Consider the following 25,318-nt stretch of genomic DNA (forward strand, 5'->3'; position numbering starts at 1 on the left):
AACAGTCATCCCCTTTGTAAAGAAATAGAAAAGCGATCCCGTCCACTCTAGTCACTTTGCCATACTTCATCTAAGGCATTCACCGTCTCTTTTCATCAAATTATTTGCCATGACTCTTGCTTTACATACGTCCATGTCCAAAACAACCCACATATGTCCATGTCTAAAATACCCCACTGCCACCCTATCATCTGTCACATTCATTATTCCAAAATACATACTGCATGATCTCATCACCTCTTCTTTGCAAGTTACCACTCTTATCTGCTCCCATCATTGATATTCCCATTTATTCTCATGTTCTTTTCATTCTGTTCAACTCTTTCTAAAACATTTTCTCATTTTCTTAGAAGTTTGCTGATACTCTCACACTCCAGCTTTCATTTGCCTTCTTTTTCAGCCCTTGCACCAACCTTCCCTCCAGATAATGCTCATACACCTTTCTCTGCTCATTTACTAAAATCTTAGCTTTCTTATCCCACCACTTACTACCCCTTTTTGCACATGCCCATATCCCACATCCCAAGTGCCACACACTTTTCTTGCATGTAAAAGCACTGCTTCCGTAAATACCTCCTATTCCTTTCCCGCTTCTGAAGTTTTTGTTTACGTTCACCTTTTGCTATTATTTACCAAAGCCTCTTCCTTGCTCACTCTCTTTCACCACCTTTTTTCCATCCATATGATTTCCTCTTTTTCTAAGGCCTTGACAAGCTTTCACCCTTACCACCTCTAAGAAATGATCAGACATCTCACCATATTCCTGTCTCAGTACATTTATGTCCAAAAGTCTCATTTTAGCTTACCTCAGTTAGGACGTAGTTCAGTAATGCCCATTTTTTATCAGCCCCATTTAACCATTTAGATTATGTCCTTTCTTTAAACCAGTTATTCCCAATCACTAGTCAGTTAGGACGTAGTTCAGTTATGCCCATTTTTTATCAGCCCCATTTAACCATTTAGATTATGTCCTTTCTTTAAACCAGTTATTCCTAATCACTAGTCTTTTTTCAGTATGCACATCCAAAAGTTGTGTACTGTTTTCATTCACGATGAGTACCCCATGCCCCAACTATATCTTTAACTGACACATCTCCTACTTTTGCATTCAGTCATCCATTATTATTACTTCATCCTTTGCATCAAAACTGCTGATGCACTAAGTCACCTCCTCCTAGAACTCTCACCTCTCTTCCTTAGTTCTCACATTACAGTGTGCATAAACACTAACAATCACTCTCTTCACATAATCCACTTTCATTTTTAACCCCCGATTCCCTTCATATATTTCAGTTTCTAAAAATGAAACTGAAGACAAAATAGGCACCATTATTTGTATTTGTCCAGACTCATAAAAGATATAGTAGTAAGAGATGGATAATTTCCTTTTTGATAGCTAACATTAGGGGGATGAAGTAGAGTCTGGTGATTTGAGAAAGGTATGAGGCTGCTCAAAAAATAGAAGTACAATTGAAGGTGCAAGCAGAGCCAAAATGTGGGAGAGAATTGATTGTTAAAGACATTTCAGGAATAATTGACATTGAGAAATAATTTGGATTGGAATGTAGTAGAAGCATTTTGTGTATTGAAGTGGTGTGAATGGAGACTGTTGTCTGACTGGATACATCATCTTCCTATGGAGTAGAGGTCCTTGTGTTTGGATGAAAGTTTGTGCTACAATTAATAGACATGGATTGGGATGTGTATTAGTGATTTGAAAGGTTGCATTTGCCTGATCCACTGTGTGGAATTAGGAATAAGATGAATGAAAATAAACTGAAACAAATTTATTGTTGTTTGTTTTCCTCTCGTTAATGTCGTAAATTATTGATTTGCCAACAATTTTATCTAAATGCTTCTTTTCTCTACAGGTGAAGGATGTTACCCTTGGTTCCATACTTTCATTATCATCCCGTGGGACAGAGACACAGCTGTCTAAACAAGTGTTTTCAGTCCTTATTTCGTTAGTGTCACTCACCTGGTCATTCACCTCCTACCACCGCTTCTCCAAGCTGGGTGGCCTCACTATACTCAATGCACTGCCATTGCTTTTTGCCATATTCTTCCAGGTCTGTCCAATACTCTGTTCTTTTAATTGTATTCAAGATAGTAGCAATATTTTGGAGTAATACCCTGATTATTTCTTCAATTTGTATTTCTTTCTGAATCATGAAGGTTGTACAAAATATTCAGCATAACTAGTAGATTTTTTTTTTATATTATAAAACAATGTGATGTAAAAATACAGTGCAAGGAAATACATGTTATTTTTACCTGTGATGGCAGTACTGATTTCATATGAAGTTTCAGTAAGCTTGTAAGAGTTAAGAAATGTTGCTGTAGTATATGTTGCTCCTTGCAGTGGTAAGTAAATTTTTCCATCACTTGAGATCCTTCTCTGGGGTCTATCTCTGCCAGTTTTACTTTGGAAGTTAAAGCATTTATTATCACTGCACTTAGTTGTTGGTATTTTGATATGTCTGCCCATTCATTATGTTATCCATTTAATGTTATTTTTTATCAGTCAGTAAAAATAAAAGATTATATTGTATTTTTTTCTGAAAATATCTCCACACCCACATGTATATACACAGTTATGTGGCAGGAGGAGACGTAGACACTATGTGATTGACAGTATGAAGGAGGAGCGGTGGGAATATGTGAAAGAGCATTGAAAAGGTGAACTTAAGACTGGTTTGGGGGAGAATGAAATTAGATCATGAGAGGAGTGAGGAAGACAAGGTGCTGTTTTGGGAGGAGATGAGTAAATGCTTGGGCATTTTTGATGCAAGGGTCTGAGTCCTGATGGTGAGTGATATGAGTGCAAGAGTGGGTAATGAGGTAGTTGAAGGTAAACATAGGGGGCATGGGGCACCATTTATAGGGAAACAGCTTGTTGAGGTGTGTGCTAAAAAACATTGGTGATTGGGCATAGATTGCTTAAAAAAAGAGACATATGAGTTTTTTAATTTTCCTAAAGAAGGAACAGAGAAAGGGGTCAAGTGAGGATATTTCATCTAAGGCTCAGTCTTCTGTTCTCAACACTACCTTGCTAGCTCGGGAAATGGTGAATATGTATGAAAAAGATTAGAGAAGTGAGTAAATAGATGAATAAACTAGGAGTGAACAGGTTTTATAGTCTTATGAACTAATTGACAGGCATTCAAAGGATGTCTCATCATTTTTGGTGTACGAAATTATGGATTGTGTGTTTAAAAATTTTCTGTATGGCTTTAATTTGAATACTCCATATCCATGTTGTTCTTACAGGTTGTGTCACGGGCTATTGCATGTACACTTTTCACTCTGGCATACACTTGGAAGGTGTTCGTGGTACTGGGTATTCACTTCATCATTGTCCTGGTCTTTAAGCTGAAGCTGGAGGAAAGGTAAGTATTCCTTCTCCCATTTGTGTATTATTGTGTGATGTATTAGACAGGAATTATTGCTGATTTTATACTGGGTCACATTATTGTATGTCAGAGAGCAGCACATTTGTGAGAAACAGAATTTTTTATTGAAACTAGGGGAGAGGAAGATGAATGGCACAGGCATTTAGAGAAACTGCTTAAATGTGTGTATGAAGTGTATAGCATTTGGAAGGTGAGATGTTGACATATGAGAAAGGGTATTTAGTGGTGGAATGAGGAAGTTGAATTGCTTGTTGAAGAGAAGAGTGGGGCTTATGGATAATATCTGCAATGGAAGAACACAAGAGAAATTGGCAGGTGGTTGAGAGAATGGTACCATAACTGGAAAAGAGTGCCAATGAGTGATGGGATGAAAGAGTATCAAAGAACTTGAGAAAAGATAAGAAAATGGTTGGGTAGGACATCAGTAGTGTAAGGAGAACAAGAGGACAGATGGGAAATGCATAAAGGAAGTGGGTGGAAAACTTGTATGGTGAAAAGTAAAGGGAGAAAAGAGGTGGGGTGAGTATTTTGAAGGACCACTGAATGTGTTAGGTGAGACAGTAGTGGATGTAGTGTCTTCAAGACAAAGTTGCATGCTCAGTGAGAGAATCATGGTAAGTGGTATGGTGAAAAGATGAGGAAATGTAAGTCTTGTTTAAGTTTGAGTATGGCAGAGCAATAGGATTGGATAGAAAAGTAGGTGAGTTGGTGAGTTTCTCTATAAAAGGGTGAGAATTCTTTTGATTGGTTAATTAAGCTGTTCATCTTTTGTATGGTCTAAGGTGCAGTGGCTGAATACTTGCATTTTGCATATAAAGTGCCCAGATATGAACCATGAAAATTCATGTTCTTACAAAAGTATAAGTTTGTTGATTGTATCAGTTAAGGTGAATAACAGAGTGGTGATTGAAAGGGTGTTGGCTTACACAGAGCATCTGATTGGAGAGAAGTAGTAGGGATTTATCAGGGTAGATAAAGTGTGTGTAAACTAGGATTATGCTCTGGAAAATTTGCGTGAGAAGCATTTTGAGAAAGATAAGGCATTTGTGGATCCCAAGAAAGCTTATGATAGGATTGACAGAGAGGACTTGTGGAAACTGCTGTGAATTCATGGGGTGAATAGAGGCTTACTAAATGCACTTGGGAATCTTTACACAAGAGTAAGTCTTATGTGCAAGTAAGAAGGTTCGAGGATGATTGGTTCTCATTGAAACCAAGCCTACATGAAAATTGTTTGATGTCACCATGGCTTTTGAAACTGTTTATGGAAGGGGTCAGTGAGGTAAATTCCAGGTTCTTGGAGTGAAGGATGGGCCTGTATTATGCTGGGGGTAAGAGGGCATGGAAGGTGAATCACTTGCTGTTTGCAGATGACACTACTACTTGGCAAGCTCCAAAGAATAAACTCGAGAAGCTGGTGACAGAGTTTGCATGATTGTGTGAATGGAGACAGTTAAGAGCAAATGTAAATAAAAGTAAATTTAGGAGGTTCCTTGGAGGATGAGTCAGGATTATCAAAGTGTAAGTTTAAATGGGAAAAGTAGATTGCTTTAGATACTTTGGAATGAATATAGTAGTGGCAGGAAGAGTGCAACTGAAATGAGACATAGAGTGGAGGAGGGGACTAAGAAGCATATGAAGAGAGAGGTCAGTGAGTGATAGGGCAGAGATATGTATGTTTCAGGTTATAGTAGTACTGATATAATTGTATGGATTCGAGTCTTGGGCCTTAAATGCAGAAAGAAGGAAGAGGTTTGACTTGTTGGAAATGAGATGCCTGAGAATGGTAAGTAGTGTATTGAAAGGTTTTTGTATATGCACATGAAAGAGTGGAAGGAAGCGAACTCTAGACTGATGTTGGTAAAGATGAAGGTGGATTATGAGATGTGTGATTATATTAGTGCCTATGCAGCTGGCCATAATAAGGATGAGGTAGAGAGGTGTGCATAAAATGGGAGGAGCTGATTAAGTGTGTTAGTAGTTTTGATGTGAGAAACCAAGTCTTACTGATGGGTGATTAGAATGTAAAAGCAAGTAATGTGGCAGGTGAGGATATGATTGAGGGACACTGGGTATTCAGTGATATGAATGGAAATGGTAAATGGCTTGTGTAGTTATGCACTGAAAAAGAACTGCTGATTGAAAATACATGGTTTAAGAAGAGGGACATTAAGTGTACATGAAGTAGGGAAGATGGTAAATAGGCTTATTGATAGGCACACAAAGAGAGCTGAGAAAGCCAGCTGGTAGGATGTCTTATGATTATCTAATGGAGGTAAGGGTGAAGATTTCTAGGGGCATTCAGAAAAGAGGAATTTATTGGGGGTGAAAAGATAGAGGTGTAAGTATATGAGCTTGGAAAAGAGTCTTCTGTGAAGAGATACTGGGTGAGATTGAGTATGAAATTGGAAAACAATGAGAGCAAATGAAGCTAGGGGAGTGGATGATGAATGAGAGGTGTAGAAGCAGTTTTAGCATGTGCAAGAGATCTGTTTACTACATAGAAGGTGAGAGGTGGACAGGTGAGAAAGGGAAGTGAGTGGTAGAATAATGGAGTTAAGTTAATAGTGAAAGAGAAAAGTGAGATATGTGGGTGATATTTACTAGGAAGGAATGCAAGTTAGTAGGAGATGCACTTGAGAAAGTGACAGGCTTTTAGGAGGGGGTGCAAGAGTCGAAAAAGAGGGCAAGTGAGAGTTGGAATGAGGAAGTATCAATAAGCAACAACTGATGGTATGAGTAACAAGCATTGAATGTGGTTTTGTGGGAAGATTGATAGCAGATAAATTGTTCTGAGACCTTCATAGAAACATACATTTTCTGGAACAAAAACATTGGCATAAGAAATTCATGAATATTGTCAGTACCTTCTAAGTCTTTATATTTGTTGCAGGTCGGTGTTACCTGTACGTAATTATGTTTGCTGCAGTTGCTTCCTGGCCTACCTCCGCCCCTATTTCTATGTCTTCCTGGGCACCATAGCATCAACTTTGGTGTATTTCCGTCTGGAGCGACCGTCCGCTGTAAAAAAACAGTTGTCTCGTCGACATTCCACTGTTGTTATTCAGGTAAATAGTCATTCTTGTGGAGTTCTCTCTACTTTATTTAATTGTTTCCTTGCTTATTGATGCATTGAAGTAAAGAATGGGTGAGGAAAGCATGAACAATATGTAGAATTTCAGAGGTGATTTGGAGTAATGTAAATATGGGAAAATAGGAAAGGTTTGGGGATGACACATTGATCAATGTATGAGTTATCATAGGTATCAATATTGGGAAGTGTGTGAAGTGACCATGGCATGTAGAATTATGGAGGAGGTTCTTTGTGTATGGAAGAGTGAAGTGACCGAAGTGTGTGAAGGAGGTTCTGCATGTAAAGTTTTTTATATATGGAGGTTTTGCATGTGTGGTGTGCACTGACCAGTGAAGGGTAGGTTCTACTTATATGGAGTTGTAAATTGACCATAGAGTGTCAAGGAGGTTTTAAAGTGTGCTTTTATGGTGTTGTGCACTGATCATATTGTGTGGAAGTTTGTAATGTATGGAGGAGTTTAGCACCATAGGATATATAGACCCATGGATGATACTTTTCTGTGGTGTCTTCATGTTTCAGTACCCTTTGATGGGCTGTCTGTATACTCAGAGTCAACATCATATGTAAGGATTGCTGTTTTTCATTGTTCATAAATGCTTTCCCATACTTACTTGTATTAGCTTCTCACATTTATATTTAATTTACCATCTTTCTGTTCATTAGCTTTTAGTTAACATCCTTTTTACCACCTTTCACGTAAATTGCACTCACCACTGCACATAGTGCACTAGTCACAGGCTATGAGTAAGGGCATTGTAGCCCAGGAACCAGGGCTAATTTTCTTGGACTGACCAAATGTCTAGTTGGTATTTCTCTACAGGGTTGATCTGCCCTACAAGCTGAGAAATTCTCAAAGATCCTTGGGGGCTAGCATCCTATAACTCCTGATGTGGCTTGTGCCTCTCATGGTTCAGTAACCTCCACTGGTTGTGCTGATTGCCATATAATTCTCTGGATCTCCAGAGGTGTTAGACTGTTTGCTAACCTTCCTCTTTGTCCAACTTCTTCCATCTTGTCAAGGATGAGTATTCTTCTGTGATTTGCCTGAGGTGTTAAATCTCACCATTCACACTAATGGTTAGGTTCCTCCATATTCCTCCTAATTTTAATTGGAATCTGATTGGGTTGTTTCCTTCCTTTCAGATGTTTTTAGTGGGTAGGTCCCATGCAGGGGGAATGCACAGAGATAGGGACTGGAATGATGTTTTCTTAGAGTGATGACTTTATACATATCTTAGCCCTATTTTGTGCTACTCTGGGTTGGGCATCAGTCATTTCAGCTCCTCATTGCTTTGTGTGGCTGATTGGCCTTTACTTGCATTTTGGTAGGCAAAAAGCTACCATGATTTGATGATGGAGAAAGGAGTTTATCTGTTTCATAATGTTAGAAGCATCAGGAGCATCTTGTAGATCACCTCACAAGTCATGATGGGTGGGTGGGATTCATGTGGCTCATTAACTAGGCAGTCTCACACCTTGACCTTGGATTTACCTAGAGACGATACGGGATTGGTTCCCTCTGCTGGTGTTAGAGCAACCTGTACCCCTAGCAGGGCTAAATCATCATATTAAGAAAAAAAAACAATTTTGTATAGAAGAACTTGTTTTTCTAGGGCATCCATTGTTGTTTCTATACCTCACTTAGATTGCATGTGTTGGGGCAGATTATCTTGGATTGTCTTCATCCAAGATATATGTTTCTAAGCCTTTTAGGGAGAAAATCCAAGATATATGTTTTTAAGCCTTTTAGGGAGATATTGAGTAGAAAGGTATTTAGGCTGAGCTATTTAGTAGGATTTACCTATCGTAATCCTTTTGACATTGGCTCACCTTAGAACTGTCTTTTCCCTCCCAAGGTTTTCAGTTCGCCTTAGGAGTAACTTGTCTCACCTAAGGTTTTTCACACAGCCACTGCCTGTCTTTTAGCCCAGAGTCCCCAGTGTTCTGAAACAACCTCGTTAAACAAGATTTTGAGTGCTCAGGTCCTGACATGCAGGAGGGTGAAAAGCATGCACAGGATAGAGTGCATTGGTGTTATTAGGTATACAGGGGATAATGTGATGTTAGTAGATGGACTAGGGCATGTGAAGCAGCTAGGGGAAACCTTGGAAAGGTGTGTGGGGCCTGGTTGTGGATAGATGTGTGTGTGTGCCTATGTTGCATCACATATAACAGCTACAGAATAGATTTAGATGAATGAACCCTTATCTTCATCTGTTCCTAGTGCTACCCTACTGATGTGGGAATGGCGAACAAGTATAAGAAAATTAAGCATTTGCTCTGATTATGTTTGCCAGAAATACTTCAGAGAAAAAGAAGTACTTGTATTTGATGTTTATGGATCTAGAGAAAGTACATGAGAGGGTTGATAAGAAATCTTTCTGGAGAGTATTGTGAATATATGGAGTGAGACAAAAGTTGCCAGAAGCAGTGAAGAGGTTTTATCAAGAGAGTAAGGCATGTGTGTGAGTACAAAAAAAAGGTGAGTAGTTCCAGGTGAAGGTGGATCTGCATATGCAAGTTCCTTGACTGTATGCTGGAAAACTTTATTTATCAACTCATCACGGGGCATCAACATCTAGAGGGAGATGACACACCATCACTGCTTTAACTTGTCTCTATGCAAAACACTGTGGAAATAGAACAAATCAGATGAGAAGTATCTTTTGAAGAGAGTGATCATGTTGTACCTGATTTTGACTGTGTGGTGGAGGATGATGCAAGAGGTGGATCACAGGAAGCACAGAACACAAAGAGGAATTACTGTTGAGGTAATTATTTTGAGACGATCAAGTTTTGTGAGAGCTTAGATTGGGGAAAAGAGTTCTTTAACAAAAGTAAAGACCATGCTATACAACATTCTGTGAAATGTACTATGAGGGAGTCAGGATATGGATGTCATGGGTCACTGAAAGAGGAGAAAGGATGAAAAAGAAAGAAGCATGCCAGAAAGAGAGAGAACTCAAGGATATACTATGTCTGAACAAAACATTGTCCTTCACCCCATATATTTCCAAAGGGGATACATAGATAAGGATTACTGTAGGGACAAGTATATGATGCTCTTAGGGTGAAGTCATTATGTATCTGGTTGCTGAGACTAGTATTTCTAATGGTGTGACCCCACCCCAGCAATCCACCTCACTGTGCCTCAGGCTATCTTGAGGGAATGATGTTTTTTCTTTACTCTTCCAGGATATCACTTCATTTTAGGAAATTGTTTATAGACTCTCTTTCTTCCACTTGTGGATCAAGTTTGTTAGCTCTTACCTTTGTAAGGTGGAGAAAGCCCAATTTCTTGACTAGAGGAGGGAAAATGTGGGTACATATGAGATTCAGAGTGCAAGATTAGGTGTCTGCTTCCTGCAACACCTCATTACTGCCTCACCTCATTCAGGAGATCAAGACCCTATGGACCCAAAACATGCACATAGAATACTCCAGGAACCTTGCCAGTTCCATGCTCATATGTCTGCTAGTGGTAATCAAAGTCAAAGGAGAGGTGACAAAATTATGAAGTATAAGTGTGACCACCTTTGAAAATATATGGGAGGGCAGATAAGATTTCTTGTGTACACTGTACTTTGAAAGACGTACAAACATCATTTTAGCCACCCTGTATTAGGAAGATGTTGAAGAGCAAGGAATGAGTGCTACAAGTTAAGGAGGGAGCAAATAGGTTTTGAATAGAGCATTGTGGATAAAGCAAAAGAAATCCCAAAGATTTTCGATCACACTATCAGGAGCAGACTAACCAGTTAAAGAATAAGTAATCAATTTAAGGGATTCAAAAGGACTAACAAAGGAAGATGGAACTACTCTAGTAACAGAAAGGTTGTATGGGTGAGGAAGTCTTGGAAAGTATAAAGACGAGTTAAAGCAAAATAATCAAGCTGTTAAAACAACTTGACCATTACAAAACACAGACTTGATGAAGTCTCCCCTATTTGATCTAAATCAGTATGCTGATGCACTTTCTGTGCTTTGTGAAATGCTGTTTAATTGAACACTGAGAAAGGGATAGTTCCAGAGATGTGGAAAAGGCAATTGTTGTGCCTGTCTTTAAGAAAGAAGATCAGGAAATCACCCTGAATTAGCAACCAGTTTCATTGATGTCTATCATTTGTAAAATGATTTATCTGTCTGTCTGTCTGTCTATCTATCCATCTGTCTTTCTATCTATCTATCTATCTATTTGTATATCTCTGATGCTTGTTCCCTCTAGGAACTCCCTCTAGGGTGCAGCCACAGCATAAATCTCCATGACTGTTGAAGTGCAGTGCTGCTTCGTAGCCGTTAGTGCCTTACCCTTAACAGGTCACTGGCAGAGAGGAAACTCTAGCACATTGTTTTCAGAGGCTCCTACCTAATGTTGCTATGAAATACTTTTACCTAATGTATCTACCTAATATTCGTGCCTAATGTTACAACCAACTACTTCTACCTAATGCTCCTACCTATTACGTCAGACAAATGTTTCTACCTAAAACTCCTGTCTGACATTCCTACCTACTACTTCTATCTGTTGCTCCTACCCTTTTGCCTAAAGGCAGGGCTAACACAAAGCACTAACCACAGGAAAACCAAAAGTTGCAAAGAATGAGTTGTGTGAGTTACATGTTGTCAGGTGTTATATGTGACAGGGAAAGATTGTATGTTTGTGGATGTGTGGGTGAGGTAGAAAGGAAGAACAGCTAACTGGGTCAAAGGAAAGCATCATCTGAAGTGGGAGCTTACTATGCAGCCATCACTAACCCTTCCAATACCCAGGCACGTAGCACTGGAAATATACTTACATGGTCATTAGCTGCCTACCAACTAGATAATCACAAAAGCACATGATTGATCCACAAAAGAGAAACACCTTGACGAGTAGACAGCATGGTTTCAGAGAGAGGAGGTCCTTCATCACAAACCTGTAAGACTTCTATAGTAGAATGAGCTCGGTCATTGACCAAAGAGATGGATGGATAGACTGTGTGGAATGTCAGAAAGCCTTTGGAGTGTACCCCTCTGTAGGTTGATTAAGAAGCTAGGGCTACAATCAGGAATAAGTATTAAACAGTTTTGCTGGATTGAGGATTATCTGTTTGGTAGAAAGCTGAGGATGCAGGTAAGTGGTATGTTTTCAGAATGGCCTTAGGTGCATGTAAATGGCTTGCCAAGAGGACTAGTTTTGTATCTAAGTATGTTTGTTGATTATACCAAGGTCAGGAGAGAAATATGGGATGGAAATGAATACCTTAGTGTACAGTTGGCCCTGGATACACTCAAAATTTTGTCTGATAAGTAGATGATGAGATTCATTCTGAGTAAGTGGAAAGTATTGAGAATAGAATACAGTGAAAGAAGGCCCCAGTATGAATATCACTTAGGCTAGGATAAACCACAGAAAATGATGTGTGAAAGAGATTAGGAGAATTGTCCTTCAAACTGATGCTGAAGCCTTCACTTGTATTTTATCATGGTAGCAATTTTTGTACACACAGACTCCTTTGTATTAAAGCTGACTTGTCCACATGCTTTTACATGGTACATTGACATTCTAGGGTATATGTAAATGACTCGCCAGGAGGACTAGTGTACCTGAATATGTTTGTTGATTATACCAAGGTCAGGAGAGTAATATGGGATGGAAATGAATACCTCAGTGTACAGGTTGCTTTGGATACACTCAAAATTTTGTTTGATAAGTGGATGATGAAATTTATTCCAAGTAAGTAGAAATTATTGAGGATAAAATACAGTTAAAGAAGGCCCAAGTATGAATATGACTAAGGGTGGGATAAACCACAGAAAATGATGTGTGAAAGAGACTAGGAGAATTGCCCTTCAAATTGATGCTGATGCCTTCACTTGCATTTTATCATGGTAGCAATTTTTGTACACACAGACTTCTTTCTATTAAAGCTGACTTGTACACATGCACTTACATGCTGCATTAACATTCCTCATATAAACATTCACATATTTAAACCTCCCTTTTGTACTAGTATGTGTATTACAAACACACTCCATGATTTTGACATATATTTTATAAGCATACCCCTTTACTATCTGTTTACCTTTGGTGTTATTCTGCTTTTTCTCATTTATGGGTTTCATTATGACATTGTCTTTTTGGTGTGATAGCTAATTTTGCTTTATTTGGAATAATTTGATTCTTATCTATGGACAAAAAGTACTGTAATTGTTTCTTCAACCCACAGGTGCTTTTCCTGATCTTGGCATTTATAGAGAACCTGGTGCTCATCTCCCTGGGCATTGTGGGCTTGGACAGGGACAAGTATGACAACACCTTCATCATCATCTCAGCTGTCTTGTGTGCCATCAGTTACCTCATAGGTGTTATACTCCATGCTGTTTATTACAGGTATGCAAATGCATCTTTTCTATTTTTGGTACATTGCACATCAGTAGCAAATTTTCACTTTGAATGCTTTTACCAGATATGATTTGTTGGACTTACAATATGTACTCTATTATCTCATACTTAAAAAAACATCAGATCCATCATGATACATGGATCAAATGTGTCTGAAGTAATGGGAGTGATTTTTCCAGATGAGGCTTTACTTGGTATAGTGTTCCAAAGGATATACTTTTTGACACACTACAGTTCTTTATCACCAAAGCTTTGCTATACAGTATGATCTCCCTGAGATATATACAGATATTGAAAATTTTACAATATGCAAAAACTGAAGCACTTAAAAGAGAGAGTTCTTTACAAAGGACATCTTTCTCATAATTTTAGAATTTACATTTGTGACAGAAAAACAAGGTTGAGTATTAATGCTTGGAGAATGCTTGCTTGAAGAGTCATTTGGCATTCACAGCTATTGCTAGATGAAGAGAATTTTTTGAAGATCACTGGAGTCACAGAGAGCACTTTTTTAAAGATGGCATGGGAAACTGAAGTAGCTAGTTGCCCAAAATCATGCCTTCTCATCAGTGACATATTATGTTATATTATCATTCTTGATTGCCATTTCTTGCATCAATGAGGTAGCACCAGGAAACAGACGAAGAACAGTTCATCCACTCATATACACATGTATATACATAAACACCCATGTATGCACATATACTTACATATACATACCAACATATACACATATACATACATATACATACACATACAAACATATACATGTCTGCACAAGTACATACTCATACTTGTTTGCCTTCATCCATTCCCAGCGCTACCCCACCCGACAGGAAACAGCATTACTATCCCCTGCTTCAGCAAGGTAGTGCCAGGAAAACAGAAAAAAGAGGCCATATTTGTTCACACAGTCTCTAGTTGTCATGTGTAATAAACCACAGCTCCGTATCCACATCGAGGACACCACAGACCTTTCCATGGTTTACCCCAGACATTTCACAGGCCCTGGTTCAGTCCATTGACAGCATGTCGACCCTGATATATCACATTGTACCATTTCACTCTATTCTTTGCACTCCTCTCATCCTCCTACATGTTTGGGCTTTGTTTACACGAGATATTTTTTCACTCCATCCTTCCACCTCCACTTTGGTTTCTCACTTCTTGTTCCCTACACCTATGACATATATCCTCTTTGTCAACCTTTTCTCACTCATTCCTTCCATATGCCCAAACCATTTCAACACACCCTTTTCTGTTTTCTCAACCACGCTCTTTTAATTTCCACACATCTCTCTAACGCTTTCATTATTTACTCGATCAAACCACCTCACACCACATATTGTCCTCTGACATTTCATTTCCACCACATCCACCCTCCACCTTGCAACCTTATCTATAACCCTTGCCTTGCAGCCATATATTATTGTTGGAACTAATATTCATACAAACATACCTATTTTTGCTCTTTGAGATAACATTCTCTCTTTCCACATGTTCTTCATCGCTCCCAGAACTTTCAACCCCACTCCCATTGTATGACTCTCTTCCACTTACATGGTTCCATTTGCTGGTAAGTCTACTCCAGATATCTAAAACACTTCACTTCCTCCAATTTTTCTCCTAACTTACTTGTCCCTCAACCTTGCTCTTATTCACATTTACCCTCAACTTTCTCCTTACACATACTTTTCCTAGCTCAGTCATTAACTTCTACAGTTTCTCACTCGAATCAGCCACCACTGCTGTATGATTGGCAAACAACAACTGACTCATTTCCCAGGCCCTCTCATCCCCAGCAGGCTGCATGCTCGACCCTCTCTCCAAAACTTGCATTTACCTCCCTAACTACCCCATCCATAAACAAATTGAGCAACCATGGGGACATCACACACCCCTGCTGCAGACCAACCTTCACTGGGAACCAATCACTCTCCTCTTTTTCTACTCATACACATGCTTTACACCCCTGATAAAAACTTCTCACTACTTCTAGCAGCTTACCTCCCACACCATATACTCTTAAGACCATCCACAAGTGTATTTCTCTTACACATTCTTCAAAGCATATGCCTGATCCACACATTCTCTAACTCTTCTGAAACCACACTGCTCCTCCCCAATCTGATGCTCGGTACATGCCTTCACCCTCTCAGTCAATACCCTCCCATACAGTTTTCCAGGAATACTCAACTTGGCCCCTTCTCTGTTCCTTCTTTTAGAAAAATAAAACCTGAAGAGAAGGATTTCCAGCCCCCACTCCTGCCCCTTTTAGTTGCCTTCAACAATATGCTGGGAATATGTAGGAAGTATTCTTTCCTCCCAATCCCCAGGGGGCCTGGATGTGGATAGGGAGCTGTGATTTTGGTGCATTCCATGACAGCTAGAAACTGAGTATGAATGAATGTAGCCTTTTTTGTCTGTTTGTCTGTTTTCCTGGTGCTACCTCGCTGAAGCAGGGGGTAGTGATGCTGTTTCCTGTGGGGCAGAGTAGTGACAGGAATGGATGAAGGCAAGCAGGTATGAATATGTACCTGTGTATGTATGTATATGTCTGTGTATGTGTATGTATACACACGTTATGTATGTGTGTGTATGTGGGCGTTTATGTACATTTATCTGGGAGTGGATTTAGCAGTGGATGGAACCATGGAAGTGAGTCACAGGATGGGGGAGGGGGCAAAGGTTCTGGGAGCATTGAAGAATGTGTGGAAGTCGAGAATGTTACCTTGGAGAGCAAAAATGGGTATCTTTGATGGAATAGTGGTTCCAACAATGTTATATGGTTGCAAGGCATGGGCTATAGATAGGGTTGTGTGGAGGAGGATGGATGTGTTGGAAATGAAATGTTTGAGGATGGTATGTGATGTGAGGTGGTTTGATCGTATGATTAATGAAAGGGTAAGAGAGATGTGTGGTAATAAAAAGAGTGTGGTCGAGAGAGCAGAAGAGGGTGTGTTGAAATGGTTTGGTCACATGGAGAGAATGAGTGAGGAAAGATTGACAAAGAGGATATATGTGTCAGAGGTAGAGGGAGTGAGGAGAAGTGGGAGACTAAATTGGAGGAGGAAGGATGGAGTGAAAAGGATTTTGAGTGATCGGGGACTGAACATACAGGAGAGTGAAAAGCATGCAAGGAATAGAGTGAATTGGAATGATATGATATACTGGGATCAACATGCTGTCAATGGATTGAGCCAGGGCATGTGAAGTGTCCATGGTGTACGATGGAAAGTTTTGTGGGGCTTGGATGTGGAAAGGGAGCTATGTTTTCAGTGCACTAGACATGATAGTGAGAGACTGATTGTGAACGAATGTGGCCTTTTTTGTCTTTTCCTAGCAGGGTGGCAACAAGAATAGATGAAGGCAGCAAATATGAATATGTTCATGTGTATATATGTATATGTCTGTGTATGTATGTGTATGCGCAAAAGATACTTGTGGCATGAGAAATGTGGGAGGTAGGCAGATTAGAAAGGGTAGTGAGTGGTGGGATGAAGAAGGAAGATTATTAGTGAAAGAAAAGAGAGAGGCATTTGGATGATTTTTGCATGGAAATAGTGCAAATGACTGGGAGATGTATAAAAGAAAGATGCAGGTCATGAGAAAGGTGCAAGCAGTGAAAAAGAGGGCAAATGAGAGTTGGGGTGAGAGAGTATCATTCAATTTTAGGGAGAATAAAAAGATGTTTAGGAAGGAGGTAAATAAAGTGCGTAAGACAAGAGAACAAATGGGAGCATCGGTGAAGGGGGCTAATGGGGAAGTAATAACAAGTAGTGGTGATGTGAGAAGGAGATGGAGTGAGTATTTTGAAGGTTTGTTGAATGTGTTAGATGATAGAGTGGCAGATATAGGGTGTTTTGTTCGAGGTATGATATGAGAAGTGAGAGGGTCAGGGAGAATGGTTTGGTAAACAGAGAAGAGGTAGTGAAAGCTTTGCAGAAGATGAAAGCCGGCAAGGCGGCAGGTTTGGATGGTATTGCAGTGGAATCTATTAAAAAAGGGGGTGACTGTGTTGTTGACTGGTTGGTGAGGATATTCACTGTATGTATGGCTCATGGTGAAGTGCCTGAGGATTGGTGGAATGCATGCATAATGCCATTGTACAAAGGCAAAGGGGATATAAGTCAGTGTTCAAATTACAGAGGTATAAGGTTGTTGAGTATTCCTGGAAAATTATCTGGGAGGGTATTGATTGAGAGGGTGAAGGCATGTACAGAGCATCAGATTGGGGAGATGCAGTGTGGTTTCAGAAGTGGTAGAGAATGTGTGGATCAGGTGTTTGCTTTGAAGAATGTGTGTGAGAAATACTTAAAAAAGCAAATGGATTTGTATGTAGCATTAATGGATCTGGAGAAGGCATATGATAGAGTTGATAGAGATGCCCTGTGGAAGGTATTAAGAGTATATGGTGTGGGAGGGAGGATGCTAGAAGCAGTGAAAAGTTTTTATCGAGGATATAAGGTATGTGTACAAGTAAGAAGAGAGGAAAGTGATTGGTTCCCAGTGAATGTCGGTTTGTGGCAGGGATGTGTAATGTCTCCATGGTTGTTTAATTTGTTTATGGATGGGGTTGTTAGGGAGGTGAATGCAAAAGTTTTGGAGAGATGGGCAAGTATGCAGTCTGTTGTAGATGAGAGGGCTTGGGAAGTGAGTCAGTTGTTCTTTGCTGATGATACAGTGCTGGTGGCTGATTCGGGTGAGAAACTGCAGAAGCTGGTGACTGAGTTTGGTAAAGTGTGTGAAAGAAGAAAGCTGAGAGTAAATGTGAATAAGAGCAAGGTTATTAGGTACAGTAGGGTTGAGGGACAAGTCAATTGGGAGGTAAGTTTTGAATGGAGAAAAACTGGAGGAAGTGAAGCGTTTTAGATATATGGGAGTGGATTTGGCAGCAGATGGAACCATGGAAGTGGGAGTCATAGGGTGGGGGAAGGAGCAAAGGTTCTGGGAGTGTTGAGGAATGTGTGGAAGGTGAGAACATTATCTCAGAAAGCAAAAATGGGTATGTTTGAAGGAATAGTGGTTCCAACAATGTTATAAGGTTGCAAAGCGTGGGCTATAGATAGAGTTGTGCAGAGGTGGGTGGATGTGATGAGATGTTTGAGGACAGTATGTGGTGCAAGGTGGTTTGATCGAGTAAGTAATGAAAGGGTAAGAGAGTTGTATGGTAATAATAAGAGTGTGGTTGAGAGAGCAGAAGAGGGTGTGTTGAAATAGTTTAGTCACATGGAGAGAATGAGTTAGGAAAGATTGACAAAGAGGATATATGTGTCAGGGGTGGAGGGAACAAGACGTGGGAGACCAAATGAGAGGTGGAAGGATGGAGTGAAAAAGATTTTGAGTGATCGGGGCCTGAACATACAGGAGGGTGAAAGGAGGTTAAGGAATAGAGTGAATTGGAGCGATGTGGTATACCGAGGGTTGACGTGCTGTCATTGGATTGAACCAGGGCATGTGAAGCGTCTGGCGTAAACCATGGAAAGTTTTGTGGGGCCTGGGTGTGGAAAGGGAGCTGTGGTTTCGGTGCATTGTACATGACTGAGTGTGAATGAATGTGGCCTTAGTTGTCTTCTCCTAGCGCTATCTTGCGCACGTACGGGGGGAGGGGTTGTCATTTCATGTTTGGTGGGGTGGCGACAGGAATGAATAAAGGCAGCTAGTATGAATTATGTACATGTGTTTGTATTTATATGTCTGTGTATGTATATACGAAGCTCAAGGGTAAAGGGGAAGAGTGGTTTGGGAATGTCTTGGGAGTAAAGTCAGGGGTTAGTGAGAAGACAAGAGCAAGGGAAGGAGTAGCACTACTCCTGAAACAGGAGTTGTGGGAGTATGTGATAGAATGTAAGAAAGTAAATTCTCGATTAATATGGGTAAAACTGAAAGTTGATGGAGAGAGATGGGTGATTATTGGTGCATATGCACCTGGGCATGAGAAGAAAGATCATGAGAGGCAAGTGTTTTGGGAGCAACTGAATGAGTGTGTTAGTGGTTTTGATGCACGAGACCGGGTTATAGTGATGGGTGATTTGAATGCAAAGGTGAGTAATGTGGCAGTTGAGGGAATAATTGGTATACATGGGGTGTTCAGTGTTGTAAATGGAAATGGTGAAGAGCTTGTAGATTTATGTGCTGAAAAAGGACTGATGATTGGGAATACCTGGTTTAAAAAGCGAGATATACATAAGTATACTTATGTAGGTAGGAGAGATGGCCAGAGAGCGTTATTGGATTACGTGTTAATTGACAGGCGCGCGAAAGAGAGACTTTTGGATGTTAATGTGCTGAGAGGTGCAACTGGAGGGATGTCTGATCATTATCTTGTGGAGGCTAAGGTGAAGATTTGTATGGGTTTTCAGAAAAGAAGAGTGAATGTTGGGGTGAAGAGGGTGGTGAGAGTAAGTGAGCTTGGGAAGGAGACTTGTGTGAGGAAGTACCAGGAGAGACAGTACAGAATGGAAAAAGGTGAGAACAATGGAAGTAAGGGGAGTGGGGGAGGAATGGGATGTATTTAGGGAATCAGTGATGGATTGCGCAAAAGATGCTTGTGGCATGAGAAGAGTGGGAGGTGGGTTGATTAGAAAGGGTAGTGAGTGGTGGGATGAAGAAGTAAGAGTATTAGTGAAAGAGAAGAGAGAGGCATTTGGACGATTTTTGCAGGGAAAAGATGAAATTGAGTGGGAGATGTATAAAAGAAAGAGACAGGAGGTCAAGAGAAAGGTGCAAGAGGTGAAAAAAAGGGCAAATGAGAGTTGGGGTGAGAGAGTATCATTAAATTTTAGGGAGAATAAAAAGATGTTCTGGAAGGAGGTAAATAAAGTGCGTAAGACAAGGGAGCAAATGGGAACTTCAGTGAAGGGCGCAAATGGGGAGGTGATAACAAGTAGTGGTGATGTGAGAAGGAGATGGAGTGAGTATTTTGAAGGTTTGTTGAATGTGTTTGATGATAGAGTGGCAGATATAGGGTGTTTTGGTGGAGGTGGTGTGCAAAGTGAGAGGGTTAGGGAAAATGATTTGGTAAACAGAGAAGAGGTAGTAAAAGCTTTGCGGAAGATGAAAGCCGGCAAGGCAGCATGTTTGGATGGTATTGCAGTGGAATTTATTAAAAAAGGGGGTGACTGTATTGTTGACTGGTTGGTAAGGTTATTTAATGTATGTATGACTCATGGTGAGGTGCCTGAGGATTGGCGGAATGCGTGCATAGTGCCATTGTACAAAGGCAAAGGGGATAAGAGTGAGTGCTCAAATTACAGAGGTATAAGTAAACCATGGAAAGCTGTGTAGGTATGTATATTTGCGTGTGTGGACGTATGTATATACATGTGTATGGGGGGGGTGTTGGGCCATTTCTTTCATCTGTTTCCTTGCGCTGCCTCGCAAACGCGGGAGACAGCGACAAAGTATAATATATAATATATATAAGTTTGTTGAGTATTCCTGGTAAATTATATGGGAGGATATTGATTGAGAGGGTGAAGGCATGTACAGAGCATCAGATTGGGAAAGAGCAGTGTGGTTTCAGAAGTGGTAGAGGATGTGTGGATCAGGTGTTTGCTTTGAAGAATGTATGTGAGAAATACTTAGAAAAGCAAATGGATTTGTATGTAGCATTTATGGATCTGGAGAAGGCATATGATAGAGTTGATAGAGATGCTCTGTGGAAGGTATTAAGAATATATGGTGTGGGAGGCAAGTTGTTAGAAGCAGTGAAAAGTTTTTATCGAGGATGTAAGGCATGTGTACGTGTAGGAAGAGAGGAAAGTGATTGGTCATCAGTGAATGTAGGTTTGCGGCAGGGGTGTGTGATGTCTCCATGGTTGTTTAATTTGTTTATGGATGGGGTTGTTAGGGAGGTGAATGCAAGAGTTTTGGAAAGAGGGGCAAGTATGAAGTCTGTTGGGGATGAGAGAGCTTGGGAAGTGAGTCAGTTGTTGTTCGCTGATGATACAGCGCTGGTGGCTGATTCATATGAGAAACTGCAGAAGCTGGTGACTGAGTTTGGTAAAGTGTGTGAAAGAAGAAAGTTAAGAGTAAATGTGAATAAGAGCAAGGTTATTAGGTACAGTAGGGTTGAGGGTCAAGTCAATTGGGAGGTGAGTTTGAATGGAGAAAAACTGGAGGAAGTGAAGTGTTTTAGATATCTGGGAGTGGATCTGGCATCGGATGGAACCATGGAAGCGGAGGTGGATCATAGGGTGGGGGAGGGGGCGAAAATTCTTGGAGCCTTGAAGAATGTGTGGAAGTCGAGAACATTATCTCGGAAAGCAAAAATGGGTATGTTTGAAGGAATAGTGGTTCCAACAATGTTGTATGGTTGCGAGGCGTGGACTATGGATAGAGTTGTGCGCAGGAGGATGGATGTGCTGGAAATGAGATGTTTGAGGACAATGTGTGGTGTGAGGTGGTTTGATCGAGTAAGTAACGTAAGGGTAAGAGAGATGTGTGGAAATAAAAAGAGCGTGGTTGAGAGAGCAGAAGAGGGTGTTTTGAAATGGTTTGGGCACATGGAGAGAATGAGTGAGGAAAGATTGACCAAGAGAATATATGTGTCGGAGGTGGAGGGAACGAGGAGAAGAGGGAGACCAAATTGGAGGTGGAAAGATGGAGTGAAAAAGATTTTGTGTGATCGGGGCCTGAACATGCAGGAGGGTGAAAGGAGGGCAAGGAATAGAGTGAATTGGATCGATGTGGTATACGGGGGTTGACGTGCTGTCAGTGGATTGAATCAAGGCATGTGAAGCAACTGGGGTAAACCATGGAAAGCTGTGTAGGTATGTATATTTGCGTGTGTGGACGTATGTATATACATGTGCATGGGGGTGGGTTGGGCCATTTCTTTCGTCTGTTTCCTTGCGCTACCTCGCAAATGCGGGAGACAGCGACAAAGCAAAAAAAAAAAAAAAAATGTATATACATGTATACTTTGAAATGTATAGGTATGTATATATGCATGTGTGGACGCGTATGTATATGTATGTGTATGTGGGTGGGTTGGGCAATTCTTTCGTCTGTTTCCTTGCACTACCTTGCTAACACAGGAGACAGCAACAAAGTAAAATAAAAAAATAAATGAAAGTAAATGTATATGTATATATACATTGAAATGTATAGATATGTATGTGTGCGTGTTTGGGCATTTATGTATATACACGTGTATGTAGGTGGGTTGGCCCATTCTTTCATCTGTTTCCTTGTGCTACCTCGCTAACGCAGGAGGTGGCAATTAAGTATAATAGAAAAGAAAGTTTATGTAAGTTGATGGGCCATTCTTTTTCTGTTTCCTGGCTTAATTTCGCTGACGTAGAAAACAGCGATTATATATATATATATATATATATATATATATATATATATATATTTTTTTTTTTGCTTTGTCGCTGTCTCCCGCGTTTGCGAGGTAGCGCAAGGAAACAGACGAAAGAAATGGCCCAACCCACCCCCATACACATGCCTTGATTCAATCCACTGACAGCACGTCAACCCCGGTATACCACATCGCTCCAATTCACTCTATTCTTTGCCCTCCTTTCACCCTCCTGCATGTTCAGGCCCCGATCACACAAAATCTTTTTCACTCCATCTTTCCACCTCCAATTTGGTCTCCCTCTTCTCCTCGCTCCCTCCACCTCCGACACATATATCCTCTTGGTCAATCTTTCCTCACTCATTCTCTCCATGTGACCAAACCATTTCAAAACACCCTCTTCTGCTCTCTCAACCACGCTCTTTTTATTTCCACACATCTCTCTTACCCTTACGTTACTTACTCGATCAAACCACCTCACACCACACATTGTCCTCAAACATCTCATTTCCAGCACATCCATAGTCCACGCCTCGCAACCATACAACATTGTTGGAACCACTATTCCTTCAAACATACCCATTTTTGCTTTCCGAGATAATGTTCTCGACTTCCACACATTCTTCAAGGCTCCCAGAATTTTTGCCCCCTCCCCCACCCTATGATCCACTTCCGCTTCCATGGTTCCATCTGCTGCCAGATCCACTCCCAGATATCTAAAACACTTCACTTCCTCCAGTTTTTCTCCATTCAAACTCACCTCCCAATTGACTTGACCCTCAACCCTACTGTACCTAATAACCTTGCTCTTATTCACATTTACTCTTAACTTTCTTCTTTCACACACTTTACCAAACTCAGTCACCAGCTTCTGCAGTTTCTCACATGAATCAGCCACCAGCGCTGTATCATCAGCGAACAACAACTGACTCACTTCCCAAGCTCTCTCATCCCCAACAGACTTCATACTTGCCCCTCTTTCCAAAACTCTTGCATTCACCTCCCTAAGAACCCCATCCATAAACAAATTAAACAACCATGGAGACATCACACACCCCTGCCGCAAACCTACATTCACTGAGAACCAATCACTTTCCTCTCTTCCTACACGTACACATGCCATACATCCTCGATTAAAACTTTTCACTGCTTCTAACAACTTGCCTCCCACACCATATATTCTTAATACCTTCCACAGAGCATCTCTATCAACTCTATCATATGCCTTCTCCAGATCCATAAATGCTACATACTGAATGTACACTGAATGTACACTGAACACCCCATGTACACCAATTTACTCTCAACTGCCACATTACTCACCTTTGCATTCAAATCACCCATCACTATAACCCGGTCTCATGCGTCAAAGCTCGTAACACATTCACTCAGCTGCTCCCAAAACACTTGCCTCTCATGATCTTTCTTCTCTTGACTAGGTGCATAATCACCTATAATCACCTATCCCTCTTCATCCACTTTCAGTTTTACCCATATCAATCTAGAGTTTACATTCTCACACTCTATCACATACTCCCACAATTCCTGCTTCAGGAGTAGTGTTTCTCCTTCCGTTGCTCTTTTCCTCTCACCAACCCCTGACTTTACTTCCAAGACATTCCCAAATCACTCTTTCCCTTTACCCTTGAGCTTTGTTTCACTGAGAGCCAAAACATCCAGGTTCCTTTCCTCAAACATACTCCCTATCTCTCCTTTTTTCTCATCTTGGTTGCATCCATATATATTTAGACACCCCAATCTGAGCCTTCAAGGAGGATGAGCACTCCTAGCCTGACTGCTTCTTCTCGTTATCCCTTTTAGAAAGTTAAGATATAAGGAGGGGAGGATTTCTAGCCACCCACTTCCGTCCCCTTTCGTCACCTTCTATGACATGCGTGGAATGCTTGGGAAGTATTCTTTCTCCCCTATCCCCAGGGACGAACTTAAAGTGGTCCTAGTGTAAAGGTATAATGATTTAATATATACATAGCTTATGTGCGCATTATATTAAGAATTTCGTCTTGATTGGAAATAGCTGAATAAAGATTGAAAGACAGGCAGCCTTTCTGTCTATCTATCTGTCTATCTGTCTATCTATCTATCTATCTATCTATCTATCTATCTATCTATCTATCTATATCTCTGACGCCTGTTCCAGTTGGAACTCTCTCAAAGGGGTGGCCACGGCATTAGAGTTACCATAACAAGTGAGCTTCATTGCCGCTTTTTAGCCTTTAGTCCTCACCCTTACCAGGCCCTTGGCAGAGGGCAACTCTAGCACAGTATGTGCTGGGGCTCCTACCTAATATTCCTACTTCTATCTAATGCTCTTTCCAACTACTTCTACCTAATGCCCTAGCCTAAATGTTCCTACCTACTACTTTTACCTACTGCTCTACTATTTTGCCAAAAGGGAGGGCTAGTGCATAGTGCTCACTGCAGGAAAAACTGTAGTTATGAAGAATGAGCTGTGTGTGTTAAGTGTTGTCATGTGTTATATATGACAAGGAGAGATTGTATGTTTGTATTGACACTTATGCAGAGACAGGTGAATGTAGTCACAGAAACAAGTATGGTAGATACACATGCACTCAGAAACACAAAGTGAAATTGAAAAGGAGATACACACAGGCTTTTACATAGAAGTTGATAATTGTACAGACAGAAATTATTTTGTACAAACCCCTAGAAAGGGACCAGATGTACAGAACAACTTTCTTGATATATTATTTACCAGTTGCCATATCCACATAGCATGTTTTATGCATTTGCAGATACACTCCTGATGTAAGCATAAATGCACCTGTGGTAGAGATGCTTAGTTGTTTGCTGTCATCTTCACTCATTTTAAGCTCACTCTCTTGACAATGGTTATTGGAGATATTCTGTTTGAGATCCCATCCCGAGAGTGAAGAGGAACATTTACCCATAGTAATGTATACAAACTTATGAGTAAATAATTTACCTCAAATGAGGTGACGTACTTTTTATTCAACAGGATAGTTAACATATGAAATGATTTGCCAGGGAGAGTACTTGAAAGCAGTACTTTAGATACTGTTAAGAACAGACTTGATAAATACTTTGCTTCAAATCCAAGACTTTCATTATTTGTGCCT

At 40.4% G+C, this 25,318-nt stretch overlaps 1 protein-coding gene across 1 annotated transcript in view; it reads left to right on the forward strand.

Moving 5' to 3' along the window:
- The window catches only part of LOC139751368 (uncharacterized), a 186,078-nt gene that overhangs the window by 157,068 nt on the left and 3,692 nt on the right, over positions 1-25,318 (forward strand). The window contains exons 8-11 of the mRNA XM_071666734.1: positions 1,872-2,069; positions 3,271-3,389; positions 6,307-6,481; positions 12,717-12,880. Coding sequence (XP_071522835.1) covers positions 1,872-2,069; positions 3,271-3,389; positions 6,307-6,481; positions 12,717-12,880 — 656 coding nt within the window. The remainder of the gene's footprint in view (positions 1-1,871; positions 2,070-3,270; positions 3,390-6,306; positions 6,482-12,716; positions 12,881-25,318) is intronic.

This window comes from Panulirus ornatus, chromosome 11 (genome assembly GCF_036320965.1).
Source record: "Panulirus ornatus isolate Po-2019 chromosome 11, ASM3632096v1, whole genome shotgun sequence".
Classification (NCBI taxonomy): Eukaryota; Metazoa; Arthropoda; class Malacostraca; order Decapoda; family Palinuridae; genus Panulirus; species Panulirus ornatus.